Source organism: Epinephelus fuscoguttatus, linkage group LG13 (genome assembly GCF_011397635.1).
Source record: "Epinephelus fuscoguttatus linkage group LG13, E.fuscoguttatus.final_Chr_v1".
NCBI lineage: Eukaryota > Metazoa > Chordata > Actinopteri > Perciformes > Serranidae > Epinephelus > Epinephelus fuscoguttatus.
The window spans coordinates 28,469,213-28,490,459 of record NC_064764.1 but is presented as its reverse complement, the minus strand read 5'-3'; the positions used below and the strand labels follow the sequence as shown (position 1 = coordinate 28,490,459).

Here is a 21,247-nt window from a genome sequence, read left to right as displayed (position 1 = left end):
AAATATCATCAGCACCGCCTCAGCCTCTCTACGCGACGCCCGTGATACACTTTCAATTACTGATGCCAAATCTCCCCAACAAGCTGTCCTTATGTGCAGTTTATCGGCTTGAAGGCGAGAGAGAAGAGAGATGCTTGAGAGTCATTATCCCCCCTACACACTCACACACACACACACACACACATACACACACACTTTCCTCTTCCCACTCCTCCTTCTCAACACAGCCGTTATTAACACATACAGTACATGCACATGCTCGCGCACACACAAACAGAGGAGATCTCACTCTCATTTGCACTTTGTTTCCTCCAAAGTGTAATTTGTGCTGAGGGTGCTGCAGAAAGTGGGCTAAGTAGTGTGTCTAAGGTATGAGGGAGCATTATCTCCCCATTCTCTCCTCCATCAGGCTCAACCAGCCCAGCGGGGGACACTCATTTACTTTATGGAATATTACTTTCTCTCCTTCTCTCCGTTACCATGGCAGCCGCTATAAAAAGATTTTCTTCTGATCGCCATTATTTGATCCCCCCTCCTCCTTCCCCCACCGCACACTCTGAGGAAGAGCCCTTATTGATTTTCATTTATCATATGTTGTGAGTGCAGAGAGAAGAAATGAACATACCTTCAAGTACTTACAATAACACAAAGGGGGGCTTCATGGTGATACACTTCTTACAAAAACACGACACTGATGGGCATTTTATGGCTCAACCGTTGGGAGTTGTAACGCAATATGTTCTGTGTTTGCTGAGCTCCGGTTCATAACACTTGAATCCCCATAACATACATGCTGCCTGCCGTCACATCCACTTGGAATGATTACATGTTCTTGTTTAGCACAGATCAGAGGAAGCTTCATCTCATCTCCACCTGCAGAGAAGTGTTGCTCATTAAGTTTTGCTTTGTTTGTCTTGCAGGGTTGTCAAGGAGCATCTTGGTGAGCAGGAAGTGGCCATTTCCTTGACTATTGACTCCTTGGAGGAGGAGGACCTGGGAAATTATTCCTGTTATGTGGAAAATGGTAACGGCCGTCGCCAAGCTACCATCCAGCTCTTCAGGCGGGGTAAGGGCAGTTTGACATTTCCCACTGTAGCCTTGAGGAGTTTTAACCCTTCAAAGAAATAACTGTGCAGGATTTTCTTTTAAAACGATGCATTCAAATGCACAAAGTATTCCAGTGTTTGCTCTTATTCCAAAAATGATAATGGCCCTCATTCATCAAACGAATGCTGCATCAATATCCAAAACTGCTCCCAAATACCGTCATATCCCACATGTCTTAATCTGCAAATGCTAAATTCATAAAAAGGCCTAATTCAGAATATCAAAACAGAATATGCTGTTTACATGACTGGTATCAAATTCAAAATATTGTATTGTATATTTGGAATAATAGTGGAATATTAACTTGCATGTAAACGTAGCCAATCATCACTTATGACCCACTAGAAGCATGTGGCGGTGTATTTTTCTGCAGAGACTCTACCCTCCACCTCAGTTTTCTTATTTTCTGTGTTTGGGATGTTGATGAACATGTAACCCCCCGGGCTTTATGAAAAGGTAGCAACATATACATTGTCATTCAAGAAACAGAAGAAACAGAAGTCTAGGAAGGAGAAACATCAAACAAGAGTGAATCTGGGGTTGACTTTTACTTTCACTTTCGCAGGTGAATGTGTTTTCAGACCCTAACAACCAATCCTGCATCGTATACCTTTAACATCCAGTCTTTGCATTTTATTTTCCCATAAGTGGCCTTAAGGTTAGAATAATGATCTTATCCCTTACTGTCTGACTCTATCATACATATATTCTGTATCAGCTCGCTCCAACTCTTCATTAAAGCTACAGTATTTGATGAATGAAATATTCAAAGCCTGGCTGCCTTGTTTTATCAAATGGAAATATTCTACATGTCTTGTGTATCATTTAATCACATTTCCCCCAAATGTCAGCCTGACATATTTGGTATGTTTTGGAACTCTAGGATCTTCAGTGGGAATAAAAATTAAGTTCTGTGTGTTCTTGAAGAACAACATGGCTACATTTGTTAAAGCTGCTTTAATCAGTATTCTTATACAAATAATGATCAACTGAAACTGAAATGTTTAATGTGAAGGGGTGACTCGTAGAGACAAACCCAAAGAGAATAATCAGCTGATTGCAGAAGATATGGGAATCGAGAACCAGTTCCAAATTGTCCACTCCATCCGAATCTTATGCCCCTGAGTTTATCAGTTCCTTGCAACAAGGAGGAGTCATGGCGGAGAGAAAGAAGCGGTCCAAAGCGTGGCCTCATTTCATGAAGAAAGATGGAAAAATGATCATTTCAAGTGAGGGTGGAAACACCGGCACTCTGCTGAAACATCTTCCTAGACACTATGGGCTTAAATTTCAGTGTTGCCACATATTTGACGCTCTACACTGTGCCACTGCTTCCCAACCAAGCAGCACGTCCATTACAGGTGGTAGATATCGTGGTAATGACATTAGCGCCACGCAGGCAGGCTTAGCAGATGTTTCTTTGACTGAGAAAACCTAAATGAGAATGAATGCTTTACAAATATTCTGTTACTTCATCTCTGTTAGATGAGCACCTGCAGGCCAGGTCTTTTTTCTACTCTTTTTCTGTACTGCATTTAGCCAATAAATAATCTGACTGATAAGCAGAATCGATGAGGACATTGTTATGAATAAAATCTTACCAATTCCCATCCCTTCACTTCACTTTCCCTCGCCTCTACGGAACATTTTAGCATCTTTATCTCTTTGTTTTGGCTTGACGGCCTCCAGCTTTGCTGTTTTGATTGACTCCCGTTCCTCTTGTCAGTGTTGTTTCCAGACACAGCAGGCAGCTGTTTCCAGTGATACAAGCTCTGATAAACCCACTGTACACCACCTCAGAATCCTCCACAGGTCTGATCTTCAAAACCAGCACCGCAATACTGCACCTGCCTGACCACCTGCTCAAAGGACCATTTAGTTTGGCAAGTCAAGCCAACCCATTGACTCAAGATCCACATCCTGACCCAAACCCACAAACCCTAACCATCCACAGTTCAAATAATTCAGTCAGAAGCACATTTAAAGTTAAGGAAATACAATTTAAATAAATATTTCTCTCTTATTTTTATTATTTTGAGCAGCACATCTCCACAGTTAACTTGCCTGTTAGTAACGCACCTGATTGACGAATCTCTCATATTCCTGATGGCAAGGAATACAGAGCTGACACACAGTCAGCAGTCAGAGGATTAAAACATTAAATGATTGATGTTTTCATTATATTCCAATATATTTATTACCCAACATCTGCGATCCAACCTACATGTTCTTTGTTTTACCCAGAGCCAAACCTGGAAATAAAATTCAGTCAGACAACTTACATTTTGAATGTTTATTTCAACAGCAGAACATAGTTAAGAGTTTGGCGTTCAGACTTCAGCCTCATCGCTACTCGCAGATATGTTTACGTGAGATACTGGGGAGTGATTAAATATTTCCACTGCTAGCTGGGCCCTGCAGGTGGGTGCTGGGGTGGAGGTGGGGTGGAAAGAGCAACCAGAAGTACTGATGCAGGGCAGCAGCAGCATAGACATGGCAAAGGGAGGTCTGGGAAGGTTTTGGGTATGTGTGGAGGAGACCAAAACAGAGCTAAAAGGAGACAAATTTAACAGGTGGCCCAAAACATTAATCCAAGTTAATGCTAATGTTGTTCTGTATCTGCTAGATTTGTAAATTTGTTAAGTTTGCTATATCAACTTCGTATGGTCTATAGCACTGTGTATTAATGTTTCTTTTACAGATTATTTTTGCTGCCCCCAAGTAGCCAGAGAATCTGTTATTGCAGGTTTAAAGCTTCCAGGTGTACACAGTATAAACACATCTGGTGGTTCAAGATCACTTCAGATAATGGAGTAATCTTAAAATAGCAGAAAAAAGCCTTCATACACCTCACTTCATCCCCCCACCCAAAGACCTTACAGCACTCTTTTAAACAGCATCCTTTTCTTTGTCCTTTCCTGTCCATATTTTATTTCTTCTTCCCTCCACGCATGTGTTAACAATCTGTGCTTGAGCTCCATTTGGTTGCGCCTTTCCATCCTACATGTGCTCCAGCAGCTGTATAGCTATTTCGGCTCTCTAGCATGACTTGTCTGAAGCTCTTTTCATGCACTGGTTGTCACCCTGCAAAGAGAGGTAATTTGATGGCTGTTTAAACAGCAAATTGGTCCTCAGCTTTTCCCAACAGGCCAATAAGTTCAGCATACAATTACATTTTAAGTCTTTATCTGTCTGTCTCCCTGCTTTAATCTCTGTCTCTGTGACCGTCTTTAGATGGCCCAATTCCTTTTGAGTGGTCTTTGTAGACTCCAGACAGCTTCATTTAACGCTCTCTGTCAAAGCAGCATTTTCAAGGAGAGGGATACAAAGAAAGACTTCAAATCAAGCTCGCTCTCTCTCTGTATCTCACACATTATTCTGATGTTTATTTCATGATCCGCCTCCCAGAATGCTTCACTCCTAAGCCCTGCAGCAGGTATGTGAATGTCTCTGCAGGCACCATCTCAGATGAGATGAAGCGAGAGAAGGCAGAGGGGACTTGGTGGTCAGTGACACATAAACAACAACAGAGAGTGAGGATGGTTTTGTTGAAAGCAGTAAAAGCCAAGAAATTACATTTTACAGGGCCAAATTAACACTGCTGTCTTTCTGAGTTAGAGTAGTTGTGGTTCATTAAAAATACATCAAGGATAATGTGCTAACTGATACAGAAAATGTGTCTTCACAAGTTAAAGGACTAGTTTAACATTTGGGGAAATACCCTTACTTGCTTTCTTGCCAAGAGTTAGATGAGAGGATTGATTTCCCACATGGAAATTCTGACCAATCAAGAGCAGCTTTCTCACACAAGGCATTTGATCTGGTCCGCTTGTAAATGCTGCCGTGAGAACGTGAACCAACTCTAGGTAATTATACAACTTTGTAACTAAATTGGTCCCTGATTCAGACCAAAGCAAGACAACTCTAGGTCTGAAAGCACCCTTAGTAACAATCACTTGCTTGCAGGAAAGGAAATTATCAACATAAAATTGCTTGCACTGAAACTAGTGAGGATATCTCATGTCATTTAGACAAATGTCAAGGTGTGTATCTTTGCAGTGTAGGCTACTTAATCTGAGATAATATGGAGGGGGCATTGCGGTTGCCATGGCAGCCAGGCAGTGCTCCAGCCTACAGTGACAGAGATATAAGGTTGACCTGTTCTAGCTGAGCCAACCAGGTAAATGCTGCTTTCATACACAACATAACTCATCCTTCCCCAAGCTAGGTCTCTGGGGAGATAGGGGAGATAATAGAGAAGAGAAATGAATGGAGTGACAAAGGGAGGGGGAAAGAGGGGGGAGGAGAAGCAAGAGAGCTCAGAAGAAACGGAGAGAAGAAGACGGGTTATGATGGAGAGGGGAGTGAGATGAGTAGACTGAAGCCTCTTGTTTTGAGAATGCCTCCATCCATGTCCAGAATTGTCACAAGTCCCACTATGGACGACAGCCAAAGTGCAGGGCTGTGTCATTGCCGCGCTGCTCCAAAGAAATGAACCCAATTTCTCATCACCCCCCCCCCCCTTTTTTTTCCCTCCCTGTGCCTCCCTGCACTGTGCCCTCTCTCTTTTCCCGAAGTCATTATGAGTCTGGTGTCTCTTCCCCCTGAAGATTGATGCTGCTTCACTCCGAGCTGAGCTCTGAAAATACTGATGATTGTCCAGCCTTACAGCAAATGTAAATGCGTACTATAAGTGCCCCATCCTCTGAGTTTAAAGGAGCAGTGTGTAGGATTTACAACATGTTGTGGCATCTAGCGATAAGGATTGCAACCAGCTGAACCTTCTCCATGTTAGAATTCCTTCAGTGTTAATTGTTCAGGAGGTTTTGAGCAGGAGCTAAATTATTCACAGAGGTCTCTTCCTCTCTAAAACAAACTTTACAAATCAGTGTCTCTCCAATGGAGTTTGACCTTGCTGCTATGAGCACCTGCGAATGTTTGCCCTAGGGGTGGACAGTATGGTCTTGAAATAATATCACAATATCTCAGGGTAGATACAGTTTTGCATGTCACCCCAAACAGTTTGCCTTTAAATATTCGTAAAAACTAATAAGTGATAAATGGTGTCGTAGGCCACCTCCGCTGTTTAATGAGGGTTATTCTAGTTGGATGGACATGGCTTCTTTCAAGCCTCTTTCAAACCATCTGTCTTCTCTGAACATTGCTGTCCTCAAAAGAATGTCTCTTTTCCCTCCTGGCCTGTCAATTGAATACTCGGCTGTCCATTTTTACATCTAAAGTGAAAGGGACATTCTTTCGAGGACAGCAATGTTCAGAGAAGAAATATAGTTTGAAAGAGGTGGGAAAGAAGCCATCTACCTCAAATTGAAACGACCATTGTTAAAAAGAAGAGGTGGCCTACGACACCACTTACCACACACCCACAATGCAGTCTCGGGATCCCGCCCCAGACGACCTAACGCCCATTCCCACCTGGACCCATCTAACCCTAACAACACACAAGATGGTCGGGTGGGTCAGCAACTCACATGTGACCCTAACAACTCTGAACTCAGGGCTCACGTGTGACCTCAGTGACTCTGTAAGGGTTCACACCCCCTCAGAGTTTAATCCTGCGACTCTGCATCATCATCCAGATCATGGTAATGGTAAGCGCTATATTGTAGGCAACTAGACTTGCTTGCGTTTCTTGAAGACGTTTCCCCTCTCAACCAAGAAGCCTCTTCAGTTCTAAATGACTGGTACGAAGTTGCAGGCTTTAAACCCAGTATTATCATGAACTAGATGATATGGCACACCCCTAGTTTGCTCACCTATTTGATCTGATTGTTTAATGTGAAGTCACCTCATTTCTGATCCAGACGTTCAGCAGGTTTTTAACCAGGAGCCAAATTATCTTCAGAGGTCTCCGAAACAACCGAACCGAAACCGGTAAAAATGCTGAGTAAAGCTGTTTGACGTTTATAACATAAAATCACAAATGGCCCTATCTAGAGCATGCACGCAGTAGTCGAACTAAGCTCATAGCTCAGCTAATCAATCAAGTCAGACTTCTCGTCTTGTCTGAGTATACATGCAGAAGAGAAAATCGAATTTCTGACCAAGTACGCCTGACTCCACCTCGATAGGCGTTGAGGCGCTGTGTCCTTTGTAATGTAGTACGTATTGAACTAGTTCTGGGTGACCCAAGGAGGAAGCTAATGGTGAATGAAGATGGCGGAGCATGAATGTAGTTTCCTCGTCCGTCCAGAAGTACGTCTTCTGCTTCTCAGTCGCCATGGTGTTTGTTTATTTGTTTTTCCGGGAGATACTGCACTGCTGCTACATCATCTTCTTCTTCTTCCGGGTGAAAGCCCGCAAAAGAAAAAGTGGTGCATGCACAGAACGCAGAGTCCGACTCCAGTCTGACTAAGTGGATACATGCAGCAATAGTTCGATTTTTCAATTGAATTATCTAGGTGCGTTAGTTGAGCTATGGATAGTCCAATTTCAGTCGGACTAAGCTGTTTACATGTGTTTAAAAGTCTGGTTTCAGTCGGACTAAACTGTTTACATGCATTGAAAAGTCCGGATTCAGTCGGGCTAAGCCAATAATTTGATTTTCTCAAGTTGCATGCAAACGTACTAATTGATGGGTTTGTGCATTCTGGGCAACTGTAGAAACATGGCGTTCTCCATAGACAAGGACCCACTCCCTCTGTAGATAAACGGCTCATTCTAAGGTAACAAAAACACCACAATTTTTATTTTCAGGTGATTTTAGACTAAAAAAAAAAACTTGTTTATTTCATTACATTTCTGCCAATATATCGCCTTAAAAACTGCACACTGGATCTCTAACAGGGAAACGAAGAAGAATGCACCCTGTGAGTCCAGCCTGGTGCAGAAAGAAGTCAATAGTCTGTTCCCGTGTATTTGTAAGATGTATGTGTTTTCAGCATACCATACCAGCAGTTTTAAATCTTTTCTGCTCTGTGTGTCGTCCTCAGCAGAACTCATGTACACCGTGGAGTTGGCAGGAGGGCTGGGAGCGATCCTGCTGTTACTCATCTTCCTCATCTCCCTCTACAAATGCTACAAGATCGAGCTGATGCTTTTCTATAGGAGGCACTTTGGCAGCGAGGATGTGGATGGAGGTAAAGAGAGCATCACAAACAAATCCTCTTCGCTGTGTCTTCCCAAAGACCTCCAACTTGCTCTCACTATGTTCCACCAGGCCTTTCTTATCCAAAGTGCAATGTCAAGCGGACACGACTGCTTATGTGCCGGGTTGGGTTTGTTTTCATGGATGTAAATATGTTCTGCTTGTTTACCCATGTGCATAAGATTTAATGTGTGTGTGCTGTCAGAGCCTCTATCCATAACAGACTCCCTGCTAGATACAAATGTCTTCTCCAATCTCAGTGACAGCAGCCCATTTTCTCTTTCTCTCTCTCAGCTGTTGGTGTAGAGGTGCACGTGAGTGTGTGCGTACGTTGCTGCAGTGGCTGCATAGGGAAGAGAGGGGACAGATTTTCAATTTGTTGCCCATTTAAAAAGAGATCAGTCTCAATATGTCATGGAATGATGCCCACCCTCTGCTGTCGAAGACCACGTAGCAGGACACGGGGACCGGCCAGGCACACAGCTCCTTCCCCGAACGACACAGAGGGGCGTAAACAGCCTGAAATTGGAGGGCAACTTTTTGTTTTCTCTACAGAACATAGTTAACTTTTGCTTCAGTTAACAATTGGTGTGTTTGTGTCCCAGTATTTTCCCTTTTCGCTTTGTGTTTTGACTCTTTCTGCTCCCTCCTCAAAAATTCTGGAAAGACTGAACTCGTTTTTGAATCATTGGATTGTTTCTACAGTAGCATGAATTATCTATTACATGCTGTTTTGTTGACTCAAACTTCCACATGATTAAGTCATACCGTCAGGGACCCGTAGATACAAGCTGTTTTTGATTCTCCAAGTTTGCTAGGTGGTTAATTTCAGGTTGGTTGCTAATTTGAAAGTGTTGTTTGATGTTTCGGATCCTTTCGAGCGCAGCCCTGGCCTTTCCAGGGAGTTTCAAAGCTACGTGTGCTCCTCAAAGAGTTTGTGAAAAAGCCCTTCTTCCCTTTTTGGCTGGCCCACAATCCAGTTTCTACAGAGCGTAATGACTAGGACTCACTGAACATGTCAGTGGTGCTTTTTTTCCTCCCGTCGTCTATTTTCTGCCTTTTCAGTTCCTCCCACTGTCTTCTGGGAAATCATTTCGAGGTGGGGAGGAGGGTATTGCCTGAGCCTTGATTTCGGTATTTCTGTATCTACCTCACTTTATTTCACCTACACTATACTGTATGGCCGAAGCTATATGGACCCCCTGTTCAAATACTCTTGTTTTCTTTTGGTGTGTGGCTCCTTTTTTCAGTCATAAAGTGACTGAAAAATCAATAGTTTGGTGTTTTGATTAAAAAGAATTTGTGGTTGATGCCAGACAGACGATGTAAGCTGATGCACTTCATGTGGTGTAAAGTAAGACTATTTCCTCTGACAGCTATTTGTATAATCTTCGAGCAAATAAACATTACATACATTTTGATGAGTTTTTTGGCAGTGTTATCTGATAATGATTATTTTATAATAGTTAAATGAGGAGTATAGCGCTCTGCCTTAAAGGAATACTTCACTCCCTAAATGACAATTTGTAAATCAGTTACTCACCCTGTGTTATGTTGAATTCATGAAAAACAAAAAAATAAAGTTTTTATCAGTGCCTCTTTTTAACTAGGAATCCAAAACCGGAGAAAAGTCTTGATGAATTGAATTCATAGGGGTCCACGTTTAACAACATTATTCCACAAACTCTCACACAACTTGTGCATTATATGCCAAGTCTCATTTATCCAGTCGTATGCTCAGTACTTCCCAACGATCAGTCCTTTCCAAGGGGGACCTCTGCTGAAAGTGAAACTTATCTATGCTAAGGCTGAACAATAGAATGACTATGTACAATATATCGAAATAATTTCAAGCTAGATTTACCAAGTTGTGTTACATAACAATTGTAGCTTTGGACGCCTCAGTCTCACACGCTTTGCACAGCTTCAACCCCCATGTTCTCCAGCAACACTCAGAGAGACACAAAGCTGCTCCTCTGTTTAATCTGTCGGTAAATTAGACTACAGTGCGACATCTGTCTGTATGTTGCACAAGCTACGCTAAATCAGTCTGTTAGATGAATGAAATTACCGCAGTAGCACACGTACAGTTCCGCGCTGCACTGCTAGTTTGTGTGTGAGGTGGGTCATAGGGCATCGCCGTTCTTCTTGGTAGCTGTGGTCTGTTGTGTGACATTGAGACAGCGCCTGGATGCAGGTGACATATGGGTTTAAAAAATGCAGCGACAACACAGATATTTCATATACAAGACGTATATCATATGGACAACGTGTCTGTCACTCCTTCCCTCCCTCGGCCTCTCTGGTGATGCTGTGTGCATAAATAAGATTAACAGCCTGAATAAATAAAAAGATTTAAATCATTTTCCAGAACTAGATTCATTTGAAAGACCAACAGATGGAAAATTACTTTTTAACTCCCCCGACAAAGATTTTTCATTGTTTCAAACTACAATGGATTTAGATCTACGTGATAAAAGTCGTCGAAAAGGTTGCCACATGAGGGCAGAACCAAAATAAATGCAACATATCTTCAGTTTCAGATTTTTAAATAGTGAATAAGTTTTAGTTTTAGTTCAGTTCCTTGTCTGTTCTGGGAAGTACTGAGCCTACAATTGGATAAATGAGACTTTGTTTATACTGCGCAAGTTGTATGAGTTTGTCAAGGTTTTTTTTTTTTTTCTTGTTGCTGTATATTTTTGCTGTTATTAAATGCAGTCACCTCTGACTTTAATTCATCATGAATTTTCTTTCTTTTTGGTTCAAAGTGGAGGCATGTACACGAGTTAATTATTTGTCATCATTTTCCCCTTTTTATTATTATTGTTTTACTTATTTTTTTCCATTTATCTATTCATTTTTTGTTCTTGTCTATTGGATTTCCTTTCACTGGTCTGGCTTTCTCTGTTTGTTCCTGTGTTGCTGGGTGGAGTTGTCTTTTATGTCCTTGTTGGTTCTATGTTTGTTTGTTGATGCTCTGTACATCTTTATTAAATTATCAATAAATGTAGGTGTGCAAGAAAAACAAGCTTTTCTTTATAAATTCAATCTAACACGGGGGAGTAATTAATATACAAATGGTAATTTTGGAGGTGAAGAGTAAGGGCATTAAAATTGAAACTGCTGTGAAAGTTGAGCCAAAGCAATTTTAAAAAGCTGTAAAACCTGCATGATGTTGGAACAAGGTGTTTAAAATTAAATACAGGGATAGTGCTCAGTTGTCCACATACTTTTGTCCTTCTAATGTAATGTGTGTGCGTCCAAGGTTTTGATTGTGCCCTAGGATTATATTGCCTTTTGAGCTGGATGTCAATGCATCTTATTTCACGAGCCACTTCCTGCTGTTTCCCTCTGTTTTCCAGAAAACAAAGACTACGACGCGTACCTGTCCTACACCAAAGTGGACCCTGACCAGTGGAGTCAGGAGACCAGGGAGGAGGAACGCTTTGCCCTGGAAATCCTCCCTGATGTCCTGGAGAAACATTACGGCTACAAACTCTTCATCCCAGATCGAGACCTCATTCCAACAGGAAGTAAGCACTGTGACTGTCTGTGCATACGTGCTTGCACATATATGTTCATGTGTCATATTGTATTGGAGCGTGACAGTTGCTCGTGTACTATAGTTGCTGCAGTGTTTGGCACGTTTCTCATTCAGTAGCAAGGACCACGCCACAATAATGTGTGTTTAGAGATTTAATAAAATGAGAAAGAACTGGATGTTGAGGATGGATGTGAGGAGCGGACGAACGTGTAGGAGCAAGTTGTCTGTTAGGCCAGTCTTGGATGGATATACTGAAGGCTGGGAGAAGAGTCAACAGACTTACATAGAGCTTAGATTTTTGTGAATGTAGGGACAGTATGCCCGAGATAACCAGCAACTGAGGACTTGAATGGTTTGATTGGTGATGCCCAGTTTGGCTGCTGTGGAAGCTGTGCCAGTGTGGAAACAATTATTGGAGAAGTGCACTAAAGATATGCCAGAAATGTGGAGGACTTGGTTTGGGCAGAGATAGGAGTCTAGACAGAAATTGTAGATGGGGAATAAGGCTCCCAGCTGGTCGGGTTTACTTCTCTTCCTGCCAGTCTGTCTGGCATTGCCATAGATTCTTCTGACTCTCTCATATTCACATTCTGGAGAAGGATAATTGGTAGATGAAGTAGGGCTGAATTCAGAGCACCGCAGGAAACCAAAGATAAGCAGCAAGAACATGGATTCTGGAGATAAGGCAACCATGGGGGATAAGTAGATTGAATGTGTAGCAGAGAATAAGAAGTAGAGAATCGATACAGAGGTGTAGAAGGTTGGAGGTTTCTGTCTTTGCAACTTTTTGATTAGAATGGGAACGTGGGAGTGGGAGGTAGAAGGACAATGGCTGCCCTTAAGTAGTGTGATGGAAAAAGTTGATTACTAATAAATAGGTCTAGACAGTGAAAGAGCAGGGTAAGATTGCAGATAGACATGACATCAAGGACTGAAAAGTGGTTGCAGTCAGTTATAAAGGCTTAGAGAGTGTGAGACAAGGTATTCAAAAGGTTTGCCAGTTGTGCAGCTTGTTAAATTTGTGGTACTGGTTTGGGATGAATGTCCAGCGCTGGGGCCAAAAGTTTGAATTTCTGAAACAAGACGCAGGACAATGGATCAGTGACACTAATTTTGTACCCAGGAACATGAGCTGCACCGATAATGAACTGGGCAGGTTTGAGTTGTAGGACTCCAAATGAGTATGGACTTCCTAGAACATTAGTGTCCCCAAAGATTAGCAGCTAGGACGATGGGTGCAACTCACTGAGTGCAGACAAAGGAGAGCAGGACTCTCAGGTCACATCCACACTAATAGGTTTTAATCTTAAAAATGAAAATGAAAACAATCACAGCACAAACAAGCGTTTCAGCAGTGTTTCGGAAATCATCTCTGTCCATGCTAGCACACCTGAAAATGCATATCACATGAGCATTCATAGACACTGAACATGTGCATGCCAGGGTAAACAGGAAGCAGATCATCTACTCTGCAGTAGGTTCCAGCCCCCAAAACAGCGCCAGGCTTTGAGGCCAATTTTACCTGGTGCCCAAATTACAATGTCAGGGTCATCACACAATGCCACAGAGCCCAAAAAGACTTGTCACAACTACCAGGAAATTAGTTTTTTCACTATCAAAATTTGATCCATTCGGTCCGATAACATTTCTAATGCTAAAGCTAAATTGGAAGTTGGCCGCTCAGCTGCCCTAAGTCTCTGGTGTGCCTGCTCTATGGGTCCAACAATGCAGAAGATCTTGATAAATTTATACTCAGAAATCAAGCTTTTTTTGCTTCATGCACACTGAGCAACTTTCAAAGGAACAAACAGGGCCCTGCTCCCAACAGTGTATCCAGTTCTATTTACACATCCATGGATTGGTTTTTAAGATACAGAAAATACTGCAGAGATGGCAAAAATAAGACCAGGGATTTCTTTTCTTGGACCAACAATCAAGTGGAACTGTTACTGAAAGTAACACATGAGTATAAGGCAGTCAAGGCAGCTTGAAAACAGGTTGAAAAGCAAATACAGCAGCATATCAGAGCAGTACCAGGAGTGTTATCCATTGCCTGGAGAAGCCATAGCAACAGGAAAAGAGTAACCACACAAGAAAGATGAAATCTGAAAAGGTATGTAAGCCTAGCTACAATAATTTGACTTAAAACATTGCGACTAATAAGACTCAATTGGGAAGCAAACATGGGTGTCTTCGTCGTTGTTTCAAAAGTCTCTGTTTCCTCCCATCCAGACTTAAATGCAGCCCTGGAATTTTCAAACTAAAACTAGGTCAACAGTATTTTTTTTGACCCTTTGAAACCTGGAGAGAAATCACTTTTCTTGTGCTGTTTCAGATGCCTTTTGCAGATATTTAACCCTTTGAACCCTGAGTAAGTTTGTGTGATTTCTTTAAAGAGCATGGGAAAAACAGGCCATGAGCTGCAAAAAAATAATAATAATAATCATAATTTTAAAAAATAGAAAATAATTTTAAAAATTAGGGAAAAAAGAAAAAGCTAGAGAAAAACTATATTTATGATTATTATTTTTAAAAAAATGCGGCAAAATTTAAAAATATGTTACAGAAATATTATAATATTTATATTGACTCATTTCTTCTTTCTTCTTCCTTGCCTTCTTCCAATGTTTTAAAAGAAACCAAGCCAATTTGCTCAGGTTTTAAAAGGTTAAAGGTCTCCGCTTTAGGGGTTCCAAAAAGCCACAGTAGTGCTGACACAGTTAAATATCAAATTTTTACCACAGAATTATTGTATCCAAAAGATTTCACAATAACGATATTTTCTCAAAATATCTTTAAAAACTTTTGAAAAACAAAACGCCACTAGTCTCATCATCTTTAACTTAGTTTATTGTATGTTTTGTCTCTTTTTTTGGCAAATGAATTCCACTCAAAATTCAAATTTAGGGAGATCAAGAGAAAGAGTCTGTAACCATAGCTGCACAAAATCATACAAAAAGAAAAATTACAAAGAGACAAAGCAAGAACAGAAAGAGACGGAAATGTTTTAGGAGCAGCTGGATTATTTACACAATATTATCATATATGTATTATCAACATGATTTAAATATCACAGTTATCTTCAATACACCCCTCCGCTGGAGTAGTGTGGGAAAAAAACAAAAACAAAACAAACAAAAATTCTGTGTTTTAAAATATAGTAGTGTGGATGTGGCCTCAGTGAGAGTGGACCGAAGGTTGTGTCAGATGCAGGAAGTCACAGGAGGAGAATCGCTTTCAAACAAATGGTTGCATGAATCAGACAGATTGATCTGCAGCTCAGGATCAATGTTGAGTTGATCCAAAGGAAGGTGTAACCAGAGGAAGTATAGTCTGACTTTTAAGACTGATGCAGGTGTGCAAGAAAGCAGGAAGCACAATCGGTCTTGTAAAAAAGAACAGGATGAGTTAAGTAGGTATAAGTAGGTCTGACAGGTGATGAGAGGTGTGGTTGAGGCATGGCCCTGCTCTCTACACAGAGTTAACCAGTTAAGATCATTAGTTTGAAGTGTTTGTTTGCTGTGTGTCGTTTGTCTTGTGTTGTGTTTTTCACTGTCCCTGTCTTGTGTTTCAGTGTTTTGTGCTGTTTGGGCAGATTCAGAGTACGTTCACACTCATAAAATAACGAGTGGATGATTATTCCAAAGAAAGAAAAATGCGATATTGAATCAAATATTATCCACAAGAATCCATTTTCTTGGATCCTCTCAAACCTCTCTAGATAAAAGTAGAAGATCAGAGTGTTTCACACTGGCTATTCTCACATTACGTACTACAGATATGGAAATATATAAATATATATACATATATATAGTGTGTACCAGGAGCTGATATATTGAACAGATTTATCATCCTCCCTGGTTTTCATCCATGCATTAATAAACCCATGAAAATTCTGTCTGAACATATTCTCATGCGTGCTAACTCTGCTTAGTAGTCCGTCAGTGCCAGTGGTACACAGTGTGCTCTAGTTAGTAGTATTGCTGTGTGTTTGTACTGTAGGCTTCATGTGGAACAGATAAAACGCAAACACGTCCTAGTTGGTCGAGACAGAATTAAACATCAGTGGGAAATGTGTGAAGGCTCTGAGCCCTGCCGCCTCCTTCCTTTAATCAAAAGAAAATTGCCGCCAGCGTCAGTGCCAAGCAAACTCACTGTAGATGAATGTCCAATCAAGGAAACATGGTATGTGATTAATCATATGGGAAATGAAAAAGATGAGTTGAGAAAAGATGCGGCCGCTTTTGACGACAATGTTGAGCATGTTTCTGTGTCTGTGCTGTGTTCTGCCTGTTACCTAAATGTTAAAATGTTTATGTTTAGGTCTCACCAATGAGCATTACCAGGACGAAACACGACTCTTTGGAGGTACTCGCCCTCAGTCTTTTCCTCTTGTATCAGCTGCTGTCATTTACCTGCTAATAGGAAGTTTCAAAGAGACGCTCAGAGTGGCACTGCTGTGTGATCTCAAACATCAAGCCCAGTTCAGTAGACGGCGACTCAGCCTAATCTTATAGTCTGTGCAGCTTTATCAATCATTGCCCCCCATCTAGAGCCATTTAGTGCAGCGCTTAGCTTTGTCTGTGGGTCTGCCCTCCAGAGTATTGATCACCGTACATAATTTAAAACTTTACACTGCAGCAGTAGAATTGGGCCGGTGTGAAAATTTATAAACCAGTTTGATATTAATCCAGACCGGACTGAACCACTATACCGAACTTTACCAGGTGTCATAAGTGACTCAGCAGTCGCTTCAGAGTGGAAGATAATGACACTGTGTCCCGACAGCAAACGAGTGTCTGATTGGAGCTCTCTGTCCACAATGAATCCATTAGATATGCACTTCTGATACTACTAGGACTGGGCTATATGTCCTGAAAATGTTATCACCATATTTTCAGGCTATACCTCGATACACGATATATATCTTGATATTTTCAGGCTATACCTCGATACACGATATATACCTTGATATTTTCAGGCTATATCTCAATAGAGTGTGCCAGTAAACCCGGAACTCCGTTAGCACTTTTAGCACTTCCAGTTCTCTCGTCTAAAAGTCAATACATTTTTGAATGGGATTTTGGTAAAATGCCTCAAATAAGGTCTGTGGTTAACAAAAGCTTAAGCAAGTTTCAGGTTTTGTTCTACGACGTAAAACACGTCAGTAAATACCCTACTTGTGAATTTTGAAGCTTTTACGTGTCGTAAAAAAGGCGGTTGCTAACAAGTTGCTCAATACGACTACAAACCCTGTCAGGGACATTAAAAGTCATCACCCCCGAACAGACAAAAGTGCTGGCAGTCCACCGTTACAGCTTCTTATTTAGCTTAAACAGTCCGATTTCCCCATTATACAATGTTTTTAAAATAAAGTGGCCGAAATCAGTTGAAAGCTTAGTGGCGGTGACATCAAGAGTCATGCGACTGTGGAGTAGTCATGTAGTCCGTTAAAGCCTAATGTTAGGTTTTTACTACTGGCGATCGCATTTAAACTTCAAATGCGGTATGAAAGGTGTTCATACGTGAAGATTATCTCGCTGAACAAAACCTGAAAGTATCATAAACTTGTGTTAGCCACAGAGCTTATTTTCTGACATATTCCAAAACGCAATGCAAAAATCACATTCACTTTCTCTTCCGGGAACCAGTGCGATGCTAAACTTCCGGGATTTGACGTCACTGCTGGCACACTCTATATACGATATATATCTCGATATTTTCAGGCTATATTTCAATACACAATATCAGGCTATATCTCAATACACGATATATATCTTGATATTTTCAGGCTATATCTCGATACACGATATATATCTTATATATATCTTGATATTTTTAAATCTCCTCAAAAGCATTAGGACTGAGAGACAAATTCAAAGCTTTAAAACAAACAGAAAAGTATGGTAAGCTGATAAATTTACATCGCTTTCGTATATTTCAGCCTTTAAAACAAGAAAAAAAAAAAACATTTATGCCATATCACGATACGATATCCAAAATCTAAGACGATATATAGTCTAATATTTCGATAAGGATATAATATCTTCATATTGCCAGCCCCTGTTACTACCCACTTAAAAGATGGGTGAGTAGCATGCTTGCTAGCTTCCTACTTTTATAACGTTACTTTTTAAACAGAAAACAAAGGTTTTATATTGGAAATGATGGACAACAGAGCTGACAGCAGGTCAGATGTTGTTAGCGGTGGTCATTTCAGTACCATGGTGATCTCCCTTCAGTGAGCTGCCACCTTATTTGGATGTATGTAGTGAAATAAGGAGGTACTGTAGAGATAACTCTTCATTGAAACGCCATCAATCAGCTGTTTCTCGTCTATTGCAGCGCTTTCAAAGCAAGCGACAGGAATAAATAGGAACAGGGTGTCAAAAAATTTAAGCTCCCAACAGTGCACCATGTCACTCTTTAGTTGGCTTCAAATTCAAACAGTTACCATATTGGTGCAGTTTTGGGAAGGGGGTTTTGTCTCATTTCATCACTCCAAAAACACATGAAATTTCTACTCGTCTCACAGCCGGTCAGACACCAGCGGCTCTGATTGTCACAATTGGCTTTGGCGCTGGGATGCTGTCACCACAGGTTGCTGATGTAGGCTACTTTTTAATTTGCCCAGAACGTGTCACAATGACAAATGTCAATTTAAGCGTGACTGGACCGGCTAAACTGAAAAATCAACCCCAGAATATATATTTATCCCAATAAAGCTTTTAGATATGTATCTACACGTACACAGTGCCTATGTCCTTCTTCACACGCTGTAAACTACAGATTACTATGAGTGTTAATTGACCAGATACTGGAGGTGGACAGCGTAATAACCACCTGTCATTGTCTTGTGTTTTGTGTCTGATGCTATATGTTCATCCATCATTAAGTGTTGTGGCCCTGTCCTCATTAAATCACAAGCTCAAACATACTAAATGTACCTTACTCAGCTGTTTTGCCACTTTCACTTTCTTATGCATGTTTGTTCTTTTCTTCCTTCACCTCTTCTCCCTGCAGCCTACATAGAGGACGTGGCACGCTGTGTGGACCAGAGCAAGCGCCTCATTATAGTCATGACACCCAACTATGTGGTGCGGCGAGGCTGGAGCATCTTTGAGCTGGAGACGCGGCTGCGCAACATGCTGGTGACTGGAGAGATCAAAGTCATCCTGATCGAGTGTGCCGAGTTGCGCGGCATCATGAACTACCAGGAGGTGGAGGCCCTCAAGCATACCATTAAAACCCTCACTGTCATCAAGTGGCGCGGCCCCAAGAGCAACAAGCTCAACTCCAAGTTCTGGAAGCAGCTGCAGTACGAGATGCCGTTCAGGCGCACAGAGCCCATGCTCACCCACGAGCCGGCGCTGGACGTCAGCGAGCAGGGCCCCTTCGGAGAGCTGCAGACCGTCTCTGCCATCTCCATGGCAGCGGCCACCTCCACCGCCATGGCGACCGCCCACCCCGAGCTGCGCTCCTCTTTCCACAACACCTACCACACCACCATGAGGCAGAAACACTACTACCGCAGCTACGAGTATGACTTACCCCCAGGAGGGACCCTGCCACCTCTCTCCTCTCTGGGGAACCAGCACACCTACTGCAACATCCCACTGACACTGCTGAACGGACAGAGGCCTCCCGGGAAGAGCCGAGAGCACAGCCTGGAGGAGGCGCACGCTAACAACGCCATGCTCCCTCTGCTGCCGAGAGAAACCAGCATCTCCAGCGTCATCTGGTAATGGTGAACCGGCTCAGCTTCAGCTGTGGGAAGATCAGTCGGAGCCAGACGTGGCTAGGCTCAGTCCGGTAGCTCTTAGGAACACAGTTTATGGTCGTGATCACGGCGAGAAGTCTTTTGGATCCATTCGGTTCCAACTGTTGTTGACTGGCAGTGAGTGACGGAGATACAGCAGGTTTGTGGACACGGTTTCCCTTGTTTTTTTCAAGCGGACAGTGCCTCTTTTACAGAGGATGTTTTCTATGTGGAACTACAGGAGATAAAATGAAAACACTGTTTCATCTACGAGCGAGACACGGACTTGCAAGAACTTCACGTTAACGAACACTCTATGGCAATTGTGCACACACTCTCATACACACACACACACACACACACACACAAATGTGCATACACAAACAAAAGGAAAACAGGGTCTTGTACATATATTTCAATTTATTTGTAGCATCAGTGTTTTCCTGTTTTGTTCTTTCGTTTGTTTTATTCAATCATGTTTGTTGCCTTCTCTACCGTAGGACTTTGCTTTAACTTGTTATACAGAGTTGTATATTTTTATTATTTTCTCTTTTTAGTTTTGTTATTCATTCTTATTTCAACGCGCTTTTTTTGGAAAGCCAGTATGTCACGTACCTGCGCTGTCGTGTTCTTTTGTTTTGTTTTGTTTTTTAAATCTTTGTGTAGTTTAAGAGAACATTTTTTAACACTTTTTGGAATTTGCCTGGACATTTCAGGAGCTTCAAGGAGCTGAAACTTCTTTTTGTTTACCTGTAAAAGGTGTATCTAGTTTAAAAGGAAACTCTCTTTTAAAAAATCATAGAATATGCAAAAAGAAGGAGGAGCTGGCAAAAATAAACCGTCCTGTGGGACCGAGACGGAGGAGCGATTGGGGGGCAGTGCTAGTCCTCTCCAATCAGACAGACCGATAGACTGGCAGATCTCTCTCTAAAGCTTCATATTTTCTATTGAAACAAACAGCCTTGCTGTTTTAGAGTGATAGTGAAATGCCTCACCTTAAAAGGAAATCTGTAGATTATTTTAAAAAGAATTCTATTTTTGTAACAGAAAAGAGTTTGCTTGAGAAGTCATAATTATTTGCATTTCATCGACCACAGGAAGGGGATTTGTGTATAAGTGTTATGCTGGTTTTGTACACTTGCAGTGTGGTTCCTGGTTTGTTAAGAGGTTAAGGTGGCTTTTGAATCCCACGTAAAAAAAAAAAAAAAATGTCCTCTACTGTTCTAGATTCAAAAGTAAAGCATTTTCAATGTTTTGGTTTTTAAAACATTATATTATTCCCATCCTGATAATTACTTTGGTTCATATGGATAGTTCATGTTTAAGGAAAGAAAAGAATACATTTGTGTTTTGAAAGACTTTTTAAATATATTTGAAGGTGTGATTTTTGAGTATGCATAGCAAATAGATATGTATTCTATATATAATATAGATATTTATATAAATATATAAACACGATTTTCACTTGGAAAGAAATGTCTATCTTTATAGAAACACAATCATTATCAGTTGCCCTTACTTTCTCACTGCACATTAAAAACATTGATTTCCTTTTGATGTTTTCCTTTTGTGTCCGTCTTCGACGCTTACGGTTAACATGAATTAATAACATCTGCCTCTCGTACTGATCACCCTCCTTAATATCCACATTAACAGTCACATTAATGACATGATCATCACCCTCTGTGTTTTATTTGGTGACAACAGTTGAATAATAGGTGGTAAGGTGATA

General features: G+C 41.3%; 1 protein-coding gene across 5 annotated transcripts in view; it reads left to right on the top strand.

Moving 5' to 3' along the window:
* il1rapl1a (interleukin 1 receptor accessory protein-like 1a) overlaps positions 1–21,024 on the top strand; it is a 430,524-nt gene extending 409,500 nt beyond the window's left edge. For 2 of the 5 annotated variants that reach the window (XM_049594508.1, XM_049594507.1), the window contains 5 exons: positions 921–1,066; positions 8,058–8,204; positions 11,575–11,745; positions 16,080–16,124; positions 18,780–21,024. In XM_049594508.1, coding sequence (XP_049450465.1) covers positions 921–1,066; positions 8,058–8,204; positions 11,575–11,745; positions 16,080–16,124; positions 18,780–19,501 — 1,231 coding nt within the window. In that variant the 3' untranslated portion in view covers positions 19,502–21,024. The remainder of the gene's footprint in view (positions 1–920; positions 1,067–8,057; positions 8,205–11,574; positions 11,746–16,079; positions 16,125–18,779) is intronic. The other 3 variants (XM_049594509.1, XM_049594511.1, XM_049594510.1) reach the window with 3 other exon arrangements.
* The last annotated feature ends 223 nt before the right edge of the window (positions 21,025–21,247 follow it).